The following is a 14,514-nucleotide window of genomic DNA, read 5'->3' as shown; positions in this document are numbered from 1 at the left end:
ACAATCAATAAAGATAGCATGCAGCATACCTGTTACTAGACCAGAATCAGTCAGTAAATGCAGGATCCCATCTCTTCCCCTGCAGCAGATTGGTGGATCTAAGAGTTCTACGAGCATTGTCAGTAGGCTGTTGGGGTGAGATGACTGATACTGTGGATCTTGTTTGTTCCTCAGGCTGTCAGCTTTGGCTGACCAGATACTAGTTAATATGGTTTATCTTTTGAATATAATGATATCCAGCATTCATATGATGATTGTATTCAAGACATCACCAATATCTATTTTAATAATAGCACTTACTATGTCCTGTTTCCATACCAATCTTAATCCCTGTAGGTCCACACCCAACATAGAAATCGCAGTGGCAGAAATCAGGGAAGGAGTAATCTTACTGTTACAAATTTGATTGAAAATTGACTTTTATCTATAACAGACATTACATTGAAATTGTAACACTGACATTTTGAACGTAGCATGCTGATGCCATCACAGGTGTTGTCTGTGAGTTTCATTGGATGTTCCAGCTGGCCCCTTACCCTGTCTCCCCTAGTACTGGGTGTGGAAATATCCAAGCGGCTTTGAAAACAACTGTTGTAACACCTTCTCTCGTCTCAGAGGTGTGGCCAAATAATAAGGTCCTTAGTTGGACTTTCACCTTGACCGCCATGAGCACGGTTAACAATCATGACTGAGAGATTTCCGAAGATGAGGGTCATTTTCTGCATTATTTTCAGTCTGTTTTACGGTACGTGCTTTGCTTGATATGTTAACAAAATTAAATCTTACGGGCTATTAGTAAGCTTAGTGTGTAGCCTAATGTTCGTGAATGTTGAGAACACTCATTTGATGTTTGTGGACTAGCATACAATGACAAAATGCCCTTGAACCTGTCAAACTGGCTTCCAGAATAATTTCAATCGCTTGTGGATGTTTTTGTTCAATCCACACCAAACAACTAAATGTTCATGAATGTGAAACACTAATTTGATGTTTGTGGACTTGCACTAGATACTGTTGAACTGGCTCCAAGAATAATTTCAACCACTTGTGGATGTTTTGGTTCAATCCACACCAACAACTTTCTGAACTATAGTGCAAAATGTGTTTGAAAGAAAAGGGCTATGATTAAGTAGTGTTGTGGCAGAGAAGAGCTGTTTTGTAGTGTGCAAACGGAACAAGCATTTGGGGGGACTTTGTCCCCAGGCCGAAAAAGACATGCTGTGGGCCTGCCTTTACAACCTACTGTAGGTCAGATAAAGGTTTGTAGCATGTGGAACCCTCCATTCCAGTAGACAGGGTGGTCAAAAATGAATGCATTACAAATATGTGTGGATCCGCCCCATGATTCAGATCCACTCCAAAATGCAATGGGTTCTTCATTGGCCCTACTACACCCAGGTTCCATTAAAACTGGGCTGGTAGTTTTTCCTTAAAGGTGCACCCTAGGATGTAGGGTGATCTATTAGCAGAAAAAGAATATAGTATTTATATTAGTATTCATTGTTTTGTTGATAATCAACTGTACCTACAAAGTGGTGTGTTTCCATTAGCTTAGAATGAGCCCTTAGTATCTACAAGTCTCCATTTTGCACCATCATGTTTCAACTTGCAATTGCCACTTTAATTTAATTTAATAATTATCTTCTTATATTCTTCCTGGCCCTGAAATTCGTATACCTAATTTATTCTTTTTAAGTTGAGCAGACACTGAGCACAAGATATTTCATTACTGATTAATGGCCTTTTTATGAGTACATGACAATAAACCTGAACTTGAAACAACTGTAGACCAGAACAGGCAAACCAAAACAATGGCACTAGAGAGGGCCTTTCACCTCTTTATGGCACCTGATGGCCGCCGTAGCCTCTCCTACACTCTTGGGAAGGGAGAGAATCACAAACTGTGTCTTTAAAGAAGCACATTGTATATTGTGTTTTGGTCAAACCTTAAAAATGTCAATGATATACACCTGTAATTTGTATTTTTTCGTTTGTTTAAAAATAGCACCAGACAGTCATTTCTCATCAAACATTGGCTTCATAATAAGTGCATATTTGACCCCAAATTATTTCTAATATCCGTTCTTTTCAGATGCATCCTCAGAAACCATCAACGTTGCCACTAATGGAATAGTAACATTACAGCCCCTGGTTGAAGGAGAGATAGAAGACATTCTGTGGAAACACAATGGCAACAAGATGGTGGAGTGGGACAATAAGGCTCCAATCGTCAGTGAATATTTACAATTTAAGGGGCGTATTAAGTTGGACGTGAAAACTGGGGATGTGACCATTCTAAATATGACCAAAGATGACAGTGGATCTTATGACGCAGAAGTTTTCATTCGAGGAAAGTTAATCATCAGAAAGCACATAGTTGAAGTAACTGGTAAGAACATCAAACTATATTCACCTAATGGCAGATTCTGAAAGGGGAACAGTCATTCTCTTCAAACTCTTTACAGTTATTGAGGTAAACAGACACAGGTCTATCTCTTTAGGAATCGTTTCCATGTTGTCAGACACTTATAAGTACATCATTATTACCTGTCAATAATATTCTTTTTAAGTTGAGCAGACACTGAGCACAAGATATTTCATTACTGATTAATGGCTTTTTACGAGTACAAGACAATAAACCTGAACTTGAAACAACTGTAGCCCAGAACAGGCAAACCAAAACACTGGCACTAGAGAGGGCCTTTCACCTCTTTATGACACCTGATGGCCACCGTAGCCTCTCCTACCCTCTTGGGAAGGGAGAGATTCACAGACTGTGTTATCCCGGACGAGGGATATAGACCTTTTAGTGTTAAAGAAGCACATTGTATATTGTGTTTTGGTCAAACCTTAAAAATGTCATTGGATAATGATATACACCTGTAATTTGTATTTTTTCGTTTGTTTAAAAATAGCACCAGACATTCATTTCAAATAAAAAAATTGGCTTCATAATAAGTGCATATTTGACCCCAAATTATTTCTAATATCCGTTCTTTTCAGGTGCATCCTCAGAAACCATCAATGTTGCCACTAATGGAATTGTAACCATACAGCCCCTGGTTGAAGGAGAGATAGAAGACATTCTGTGGAAGCATGATGGCAACAAGATGGTGGAGTGGGACGCAGAAGTTATCATTCAAGGAAAGTTAATCATCAGAAAGCACAGAGTTGAAGTAACTGGTAAGCACATCAAACTATATTCACCTAATGGCAGATTCTGAAAGGGGAACAGTCATTCTCTTCAAACTCTTTACAGTTATTGAGGTAAACAGACACAGGTCTATCTCTTTAGGAATCGTTTCCATGTTGTCAGACACTTATAATTACATTATTATTTGTATTATTATTTTTACTATTATTATTATTATTAATAATAACATTATTATTACTCTCCTCCTGTTAGGCTTTCTCACAGTAAGGACCCAATCGCAGATCAAAGTCTAACAAACTCTTGTGGTTTTATTTTTTTCAAAAAGGGAACACGCAAAGGATCCAACAGGCAAAACAGAATTCCAAAAGGGGAAAAAAACACAGAAGATCAAAATTCAGAATTTCCAAAGGGGCAAAACACAGAAGATCAAAAAGCAGATTATCCAGATCGATAGCAGGTACATGGTTCCAAAAAAATGCAGGCTTCAGAAAACACAAACAGAACAAGCACATGACAAAAATAAACAAACAGGGGGAAACATATGGCATAACAAAACACACTTGTCAATTATTGCTGAGACACAACGAAAAATGTTACTTAGTTAACATGGATATTAACACCTCCCTCATAATGTTTTATAAGACTTTTGTAACATTTTATCAGTATGTCTTGTCAGACACTTATAGTAACCTTATGAGCTTCTCACTGGTGAAAAAAAGTGAAAACAAAATACATATTTCCCATGGGATTACATCATATAGCCATTTTTTAGTAGCCAGTTAGAACATTGTATTTCCTTACTGGACCAATTTTGATTGTTCATTTCAACCCAAGAAGATGTAAAAAATAGGGCCCAGAATGAAAAATCCTGACATTTCCCTTAAAGGAATTGTACAGACAACAAAAATACCTGTATTGGTGTATGTTAAATTGGATAGTATTCAGTCTGTTTGATGAATGGTTATGACTGAATACAAATAATTGCTATAACCAGGAAGACCTAATACCTACCTAAGACCTAACAAGATTCTGAGTGTGAGTTATGCATTTTCTGTAATTACACTGTACTCGATCTTTCACCTCCAAATGTACCATCTTGACAGTGAGATGTTAGATCGCACAAAAATCTGAGGTGACCCCCCCCCCTTATAAAATGCCCTCTCCTCCCTGTCTTATATTGTCTCATAATACTTTTTTAACATTTTATCTGTTTGTTGTAGACCCTGTCACTACTGCAAAGGTCACCTGCCTAAGCAATGGAACACTTCACTGTGAGGCAGAGGGTGACTTTCTGGACTACAGCTGGTCTGGGCCTGGACTGCAGACTGAAGAGATGAGGGGTCAGACTGGACCACAGATCAGTAAGGAGAACCAGGACTCAGTCTACACCTGTGTGGTGCACACCCCATTTGGTGACAGCAGTGTGACCTACCATGCCAGTGACTGCTTTACCTCAGGTGATTACTTCCATTTCATGATATAACTATCTACAATCCTCTTACGGAAGTGTGATGGTATTGCTGTTATTGGTATTGCAGTTAGTTTAGCCTTGTACATGCTATTGCATGTTACATGCCCACATGGAACATTTAACTTTAAACAAAAAACGTCTCACAGCAGATTTAACAATAACAGTCATTCTGTTGTATATGAAGAAGATCAGCAGCTCATCCTAGGTGTAGTGTGTGCTGTTATTGGAGTCATTGGTGCTGCTGGGTTGGGATACTACTGCTACAAGAAGAATTCAAAAGGTAACTCTCTACAAATACGAACTATTATAAGTATGTGATTAAATATGTAGACTGAAGATTACTCTAAATACATCAAAGTAATATATATATTTATGTATATTTGAATAACAGGGCAGAAACATACTGGAAATGAGAACAAATATGAGACACCTGGAAAGATTATTACAAACCAAAAGATGGAGGAGACTGTACAACTGCTCCCTGAAAAACATCAAGCTTCATCTTTTGCAGTATCAAAAAATGCCTCTGATCCATCCTTAAACTCAGTTGAAGGTGAACCTACAGGTCATGTTCAAGGCAGGGTAAAACAATTACAGGAAATGGCTGCACTGAGCCCAACTACATGTTATGTTCCCATGAATTGTCCGAGCCCCTTGAAGGAATCAGACTCTGCACCAAAGTCTGATGAGAGTGCTGATCCTGATCATCATGTAGATCCCTCTTCTGGAACATCCAAACAGTTTGGTGCTTCTGCCTCTGCCCTCATGGTTCCTCCTGCCACGGCTCCTCCTGCCGCTGGCTCTGCCTCCGCTGAGTCCACATCAGCCGCTGCCTCTGATGAGCCTGCAGCAGTCGCTGCCTCCGCTGAGTCCACATCAGCCGCTGCCTCTGATGAGCCTGCAGCAGTCTCTGCCTCTGATGAGCCTGCAGCAGTCACTGCCTCTGATGAGCCCTCAGCAGTCGCTGCCTCTGATGACCCTGCAGCAGTCTCTGCCTCTGATGAGCCTGCAGCAGTCGCTGCCTCTGATGAGCCCTCAGCAGTCGCTGCCTCTGATGAGCCTGCAGCAGTCTCTGCCTCTGATGAGCCTGCAGCAGTCGCTGCCTCTGATGAGCCTGCAGCAGTCGCTGCCTCTGATGAGCCTGCAGCAGCCGCTGCCTCCACTGAGAACACAGAAGTCGCTGCCTCTGATGAGCCTGCAGCACTCGCTGCCTCTGATGAGCCTGCAGCAGTCGCTGCCTCTGTCCCAGACGCCACGGGTGCTTCTGCTGCTCCGGCCATCGTAGCCTCAGCCGCCACCATCCCCCCTGCAGCCGCCGCTACGGCTCCTTCTCCTGCGAAGACTTTAGCCGAGGAAACCTCTCCTCCTGCCGCTACTTCCGCCGCCCATGCTACAGCTCCCCCGGCTCCTCCTGCTTCTACTACTACAGTTTCCTTGGCTCCTCCTGCCGTTACTACAACACCCGCAGCTACCACTACTCCAATTCTGGCAGCTGCTGCCGCCGCCACCGCTACTACAACCCCCGCAGCTGCCACTGCTACACTCCCTCTCGCAGCTGCCGCTGCTAATACTCCCTCTGCTCCAAAGCCTGATGAGAGTGCTGATCCTGATAATCATGCAGATCCCTCCTCTGGATCACCCAGACAGTCTGCTCCTCCTCCCTCTGCCTCCGCTGAGACTGCAGCAGTCGTTGCCTCTGATGAGCCTGCAGCAGTCGTTGCCTCTGATGAGTCTGCAGCAGTCACTGCCTCTGATGAGCCTGCAGCAGTCGCTGCCTCTGATGAGCCTGCAGCAGTCGTTGCCTCTGCAGACGTTGCCTCTGATGAGCCTGCAGCAGTCGTTGCCTCTGCAGTCGTTGCCTCTGATGAGCCTGCAGCAGTCGCTGCCTCTGATGAGCCTGCAGCAGTCGTTGCCTCTGCAGTCGTTGCCTCTGATGAGCCTGCAGCAGTCGCTGCCTCTGATGAGCCTGCAGCAGTCGCTGCCTCTGATGAGCCTGCAGCAGTCACTGCCTCTGTCCCAGACGTGGCTGCTTCTGCTGTTCCCGCCACCGTAGCCTCTCCCGCTGCCACCATCCCCCCTGCAGCTGCGGCTCCTTCTCCTGCGAAGACTGCAGCCGAGGAAACCTCACCTCCTCCTACTGCAGCACCCGCGGCTACCGCTGCTCCAATTCTAGCAGTTGCTAACGCAACTACAACTCTCCCAGCTGCCGTTGCTAATACTCCCTCTGCTCCAAAGCCTGATGAGAGTGCTGATCTTGATCATCATGCAGATCCCTCCTCTGGATCGTCCGGGCGGTTTGAAGATGCTGATCATACATTTAGTGATGACAGTAAGTCCCCTCTTATCCACATGAGGAACGTGGAAGGCACGTGTGAGAATGAAAGAGGCACAAGCACAGGGACAGTGAAACAAAACCAGAGAACCATCAACAAATCCCCCTCTGGATCAGCAGGAAATACCAGTACTGATGCCAGAGATACAAAATCATGTGAAAGGATGGAGGAGAGTGTGAATGAAGGAGTCAATTTAAGTGGAAAACCAATTATAACAGGCAGTCAAGCTGAGGATGGAGTTACAGGTGTTGTTCAAGAGGTCAAGAAAAGAAAAAAGAAGAGAAAGGGCAAAAGGGGCGGGAAAAAACAGGGTAACGGGGCAGTTGGTATATAAAACTATTTCAATCAAAGGTACGGTGTTCATTTTAAGACATCCTCAGATCTCAGACTCAAATGTCAGACTCAAACGAAAAGGCATCAGGTCTCAGACCAAAAGGCGTCAGGTGTCAGACCAAAAGTCGTCAGACTCAGGCGAAACTGCTGCAGTCTCAGAAAAACCTCTGTCATTCTCAGGCAAAACGGCGTCATTCTCATACCAAACTTCGTCAAACCAAACACCGTCATTCTTCAAAAAACGGTGTCAAAAAAACCGACATCATTCCCACAAAACGGCGTCAAATAAACCGGCCTCATCCTCACTCAAAACGGTGTCCGAAAAAAACTGCATCATTCTCACGCAAAACTTTGTCAAACTAAACAGCGTCATTCTCACTCTCACTAAACAACTATTTCGTGTTATATCAAAAGTTCTTGCTGTACCAGTTAACATAAGCACCACAGCGGTATTCAATGTAAAATCTGCTACTTTAGCTAATTCAGAAAGCTAGTCAACAACTCCCTCATCTGGCTCTGACAACTTTTTTTCTGACAAAGTGCTATGTTAGAATGAGGCTGTTTGGTTTGACAAAGTGCTATGTGAGAATGACGCCGTTTGGTTTGACAAAGTGCTATTTGAGAATAACGCTGTTTGGTTTGACAAAGTGTTGAGTGAGAATGACGCCTTTTGGTTTGACGAAGTTTTGTTTGAGAAAGATGCCGGTTTTTCCGACACCATTTTATTTGAAGCCGTTTTCCTCAGAATGATGCAGGTTTTTTGACGCCGTTTTTCTGAGAATGACGGTTTTTGATTTGACGAGGTTTTGTGTGAGAATGACGCTGTTTTGTCTGAGAATGACAGAGGTTTTTCTGAGACTGAAGCAGTTTCGCCTTAGTCTGATGACTTTTGGTCTGAGACCTGACGCCTTTTCGTTCGAGTCTGACATTTGAGTCTGAGATCTGAGGATGTCCTAAAATGAACACCGTACAAAGGGCCAAGGAAGTTATACCAAGAAACAAGGAAGTGATACCAAGAAAAGGCCAGGCCTGTCTTCAGCTCAGGTTCACACTGTAAGGAGTGAGAGAATGTCAGTAGATGATGAACAACAGCCGTGTAAAGAATTAGACTCTCCACTAAGGCCTGATGATATTGCTGATCCTTCCTCAACAGTTCTAGCATGCCCACATACAGATCCCTACTCTGATCTCCCAGGCAGTCCGATACACTGATATTATTATTGATGCCAGTATGTTTAGAGCTTACATGAATATGGAGGGGACCTGAGAATATGAGAAAGGAGCAAACACAATAGGAGAGGAACAGGACCAAACCGCCAACCCGTCACTATCTGGATCAGCAGGAAGCATCAGGAATGATGAGGTCATCAACACATTACCACATGGATGGCAGCTAAAGAGAATGCAGGTTGATGATAGTTCAGGTGTTATCCAGACGTTATCCAGACTTCAACAGATAATCAAGATACATCATATCCTGAAGAACCAAACACCCATGCTAATTATTTCAACACTACCGTCCGGGATATTTTTATTTTTGAGTTTTCGTCTTAGAGACATAAAAAGAACAACCACGGAAACATTGAACCCTTTTCTAATATTATTGCTGAGTTCTTCTAGAATAGAATCATATATTCCATTTGTGCATCAATGTTTTTAGTTAAGCAAAATGTACAAAAACATCAAGGCATGTCAGACAACTTAGAAAAGTCTAAAAGGCCTTGGACCTTAGAGTGTTAAAGCTGAAATATCAATGACTGAAGGTAAAATCAGTATCAGTCATCCAGTATCTGTGAAGTGCTCCAATACTGATGATGATCCCACTGATAAAGCCAGTTTTCCCCCAGCTCAGCCAAATGATGAGCAGACTCCAGGGGAAAACTCTGAATAATCAGTCTCTGCCTAAAACCTGAGGGTGAAGCTGAACCATTCTCTAAAGATCACTAGAACCCAGAAACAAATACGAGAGCGAAAGACTTATTATCCCGTCACTACAAAATCGGCTAGCACACTAGCTCATTCACACATCGATACACTTGACACAGGATACCTCGCTATAGAAACCCCAACAGGACCCCCAGACCCAAATCAAAATGATTGTAGAACAACTGAAAGAATCTTCAGACATCCCCTGAGGTATCAAATTAAATAAAATCCGAAATCATTATGTTTTATAACCTGATTGTGTATTTTTTTGTCTTTTTATACATTCAACCACCATTGTGTCCTATGTCTAAACTTTAAAAATGTATACTCACAGCTGAATTAATTGTATTACTGTAGGTTTAGATTTTTACCAACCTTTTGTACATTTGTATCAGCATTAAAATAATGTGACGGCAGTCACATATTCATCTTGCTGATGCATAGGACGCCTGAAGAATCCAAAGATAAATCTTCTCACTCAAAACAAATGATAACATAACATGCACATAGATCTGCATGTTCATAACTAGAAATGTGAGGCATGTGGATGTGCTTTGAAGACATTATGATTTAACTGCACTGTAAAAAAAAAAAAATACTGTTTTTAAGAAACTAGCTCCACAAACACCACTTTTGTTTAATGGCTTGTGTATCCCTTACAACCTGCATATGTTAAGTAGTGTTGCTAGATGATCACTGAAGTCCATCTTACCAAGCATCTCCATCAGTCACAGAGCAATGCTACTGCACTTGGAGTGCCATTGAATGATGTGATAACAAGCAGACATATTTTTTATCATAAATCATATAATTAGTTGTACAACAGTTGATGTTATTGGCTATACTACTTTTGTTTAATGTTTTTTTTTTTATGGAAATCTTTTTTATGCACTCCTTCTTTTCAATATGTATGTTTTTCATGTTTTTTAATTAAGGCCTAAGGTTTTTATGCACTGATAGTATTTCGTTTTATACCATATATTGTAAACTCAGTCTTGGATTTGTCAGTCATGATCCAGTTATCCATTATTCTTATGTTATCCATTATTCTTAACCAATGGTGGCCACACATTGTTGAGACAGAGGCTTGAAGTTCCGCACTCACTCACAGCGTTTCACCTAATCTTATCTGCCTATCCCTTGTGAGATAGTGAGTTTTATACACTGATATTAAGGGGTGTTATCATCTATTCAAATAGGCCATTGGGACAAGGCCCCTTTGTCTCGACCTGGAGGGGGGAAGGTGAGAGCAATATCACACCTCTCTCCCAGGTCAAGCCCAAGTATATTCACCCAGGAAATGCTGACTAGTTAGATACAAATAAGAGTAACATTTATACTAGGTATGAATAAGATTGAATTATTGACTATGGCATATCCTTATTAACTATACATCTCAAATGACCGGTCCCTTTAGCACTTTCTCAGATTTCTTTTAAATTGAAAGCATTCTTCCATTTGAAAGTCTTGTATGTACCATCAATTTAACTTTTTCCTCTTTATTTTCTATGTTCATTTATCTTCTCATCTGTAAAGCACTGAATTGCCATTTTGAATAAAGATCAATACATTTGCCTTGCCTTACCGGTCATAAGATTTTTAAAAAGACTGTTACAGATGGTCTTCTTGGCATAGTTTAATGTGAGGTCTGCAGTTCTATCACATTGCCATGCTCCAACTCTAACTTTAAACTCTGGTCTCTGTAGACTGGTACATGAGCTTTTGGTCATGGATGGAAAGGTGAGGAGTGCTGATATCTCACCTATTCTGAACATCTCCACACATGCAACCCTGCCTCTCTGCAGATTGGGATGGCCGGGCATCTGGTCCGTGTAGGCCCAAGCGGTGACTGATGACCCTACACACACACACACACACACACACACACACACACACACGCATAGAGAGCTGGACAGTGGCGGCTGGTGAAATATATATATTTGGGGGGGGGGGGGGGGGGGGGCTGCTCATCACAGTCCATTAACACATCTCAACAAACTGGAAAATTGGGCATGAGAGGTAGCCTGGATACCAGCCCGAACTCCGGCCACAAAAAAATGTGGACGGGAAGTTCGGTCTGGCTCTTCGGCCGTTGGGGAGAAATTTTTCCTGGTCGAAAACAGTACAGCCAATCAAAGTGCCAGGGCGGGCTTTATACGATGATCGACAGATGATGAACAGTAACGTAATCAACCACGTCACCAAAGAGCGCTCGGTTCAAATTCGTGTTCAACAAACATGGCTGCCGCTGGAGAGCTAATATGTGTAGATTCTGCCATTGAGTCGGTTTTAGAAGACCTCGACAGCCCCTTAACTTTGAAAGAGGAACAAAGAAACGCAATCAAGGCATTTGTCGATCGAATATATGTATTTGCCGTCCTTCCTACGGGATCCGGTAAAAGTTGAATGTATCAGATGGTCATACTACGTTGCTCTGATTAGTTCTAGGTATCCAATTGAGCGAAGAGGCATTTTCTTTCCTGGTTCGTTGAAACACGCCCCATAATCACAGCTCAATGGAGCAGACTCAGACTCATATTCTGACTAGAATTATGAGTATGACATCGGGTCAGTGGCGCCTGCAGCCGTACGGCTGTACGCACTGTGCGTACCTTCTGCTACGCGAGAAAAAAAAAAAGCGAGAGAGTCTGAAATCATGCGCTGAGCCTGGCCATTGTGCACAAGGCACAAACAAAGGAATAGTTATTAAAGGCAAGGCAAGGCAAGGCAAGGCAAATTTATTTATAGAGCACATTTCGTACATTATGCAATTCAATGTGCTTTACATAAACAAACAGTAATAACATTTAAATTGAAACACAGTAAAAGAAAATTAAATAAAAATAAAAAATAAAATAAAAATAATTATGAAAATAAATAAATAAATAAAACATTAAAATCAATAAATTGCAGGTAAGAGACATTATGATTAGCAGCACTAAGAAGCAGCATACCGTAATAAATAGAGAATTTCACATATAGGCTAAAGAGAATAGGTTTGTTTTTAGTCTTGTCTTGAAACTGTCTATGGTGGGGGCAGTTTTGATGTGGTCTGGTAGTAGATTCCAAAGTTTTACTGCATAATAACTGAAGGCTGCTTGACCTTGTTTAGTTTTAACAGTAGGGGCCACCAACAAGATTCTATCCTGGGATCGGAGGGGTCTGGGAGGTACATACGGCTGGAGCATGTCCTTAAAATATAAAGGTCCAAACCCATGCATGGACTTAAAAACAAGTAGCATCACTTTAAAATCAATTCTGTGGCTAACTGGAAGCCAGTGAAGAGATTTCAGTATTGGAGTTATATGTTCTGTTCTCCTGGTTTTGGTAAGAACTCTAGCAGCCGCATTTTGTATTAGCTGGAGCTTTTTAATATGCTTTTTGGGGAGTCCAGTGAAAAGACTATTACAATAGTCAATTCTGCTGGAAATGAATGCATGGACAAGTTTTTCAAGATCAGCCAGTGACATGAAACCTCTTAGTTTTGAAATGTTTTTTAAATGGTAAAAGGCTGATTTAGAGATGGATTTTATGTGTTGATTGAATGACAGGTCACTATCTAGAATGACACCCACATTTTTAACAATGGCCTTTGGTTTTAGTCCTTTGGTGTTAAGAAATTCACTGACCTGGTGTCTGTCGCTTACTTTTCCAAAGACAATAACTTCTGTTTTGTCACTATTAAGTTGAAGAAAATTAAGACACATCCAGTTATTGACCTGATCTATGCACAGATTAAGTGATTCTAGTGGGCTAAGGTCATTGGGAGAAATTGCTAAGTATAATTGAGTGTCGTCAGCATAGCTATGGTATGAAATCTGATGTTGTTTGATAAAGCACAAACAAACGCTTAGAAAAGTTATCTGACAAACGCTGGTCCCTGCCCGACCCATGCATTGCCATTGTAATCAAATATTATGAACGCATATTACAATAGGGAAACTGCAGACAGAGGGGCGGGCAAAAAATTGCGGTACTACGAACTCCCTGTCCAAATGAATGGAGTCATGTGACTTATGATCAGCATCACTGATATTCAATTCAATTCAATTCAATTCAATTCAATTTTATTTGTATAGCGCCATAACAATACAATTGCCTCTCGGCGCTTAACAGAGCCCAGAGCCTGAACCCCCTTAGTGCATGCACAACGGCAACAGGGGCAAGAAAAAACTCCCTGTTAGGCAGGAAGAAACCTTGAGCAGAACCACGGCACATAAGGGGGGACCCATCTGCTTGAGGTCGGCCGGGTGGAGACAGGAAGGTGGGACGGGGGGAAGGGGGGAAGGGGAAGGGTAGTGTGGCAGAAGGGGAAAGGAAGCAACAGGGGCAATACACAGCCAGCATTTGGTCACTGGACATATGTGTACATACATCTGGTGGTAAATACATGATACAGACAAGACCAGATTACTGTGGCAATAGGGTTACTGTTACAGGGGTAGGGGATGTAGGGACAGAGAAACATTTCGGTGGAGGCAATAATGTATATTGTACATAAATGCTAGCATAGGGTATTGGGTAGAGTAGGTGTACGGCAATGCAGGGTTTGCTTCAGTATCTTACGCCCCTCGTCCATTTCCAACAATGTATGGCAGGAAATAAAATCGGAGTACGGACAACTAATGTCCGTTGAGGATGCAGAGCCCTGATTTCTGCTAATTCTATATCTACAGTATATTGGCTGTGGACCTTCTTATCAAGATGGGTATGGAAACAGGACGTAGTTGTGCAATGGCTCTAAAGACAGATTGCTGCCTGAACCACCTGACAAACATCCTTTTTCGTACAGAGATAATATTGTCAGAGTGACGAGCCTTGGGAGTGCCACCTAGTCTATCCCAAACCCAGACACATCCACCCTTAGTTTCACTTAGACCAACAGCTGTCACTCAGTTTAACGACCAAGAGTTTAACGATAGCTAAATGACATCCAGCTCCAAAAGTGGTGCGTCAATAGTGAGCGCAAGGGCGCCGCCCCACTTTAAATTTTGAGATGAAAATATGTCAAAGACATGTCTAAAAACATGTGTGTAAGCCCCTGTCAACAACCACTAAAATGTGTACGAACATAATATATTCGTCAGCATTGAGAGAAGCCCCTCCTCCCTGGGGGCGCCGGCCATATGGGAGACTATGGCAGCCCTCTAACTTTTCTCAGTCATTTCGGGTAGGGACATCTTCTCATTGGCGGATTGAAAGAAAATCCTGGGGCGCAAATTTGTACACCCCCAACCAATGTCATTGTTTCCTATCGTTTCTTATTTCAACGCGAAAGGACTATTCAGCGAATCAGA

The 14,514-nt window shown here is 42.1% G+C and overlaps 1 protein-coding gene across 1 annotated transcript; it reads left to right on the top strand.

Moving 5' to 3' along the window:
* Window positions 1-705: 705 nt before the first annotated feature.
* LOC308375646 (uncharacterized protein) lies at window positions 706-4,637 on the top strand (the record flags this gene model as incomplete). The annotated part of the gene is made up of 3 exons (XM_080851815.1): window positions 706-745; window positions 3,004-3,183; window positions 4,375-4,637. 3 exons carry the CDS (start codon window positions 706-708, stop codon window positions 4,635-4,637), a joined length of 483 nt encoding a protein of 160 aa, XP_080707941.1.
* Between the last annotated feature and the right edge of the window lie 9,877 nt (window positions 4,638-14,514).

Source organism: Sprattus sprattus (assembly GCF_963457725.1).
Source record: "Sprattus sprattus genome assembly, chromosome: 14".
Taxonomy (NCBI): Eukaryota; Metazoa; Chordata; class Actinopteri; order Clupeiformes; family Clupeidae; genus Sprattus; species Sprattus sprattus.
Note: the sequence above shows the minus strand (reverse complement) of the source record. Positions and strands in the feature narration are given on the sequence as shown.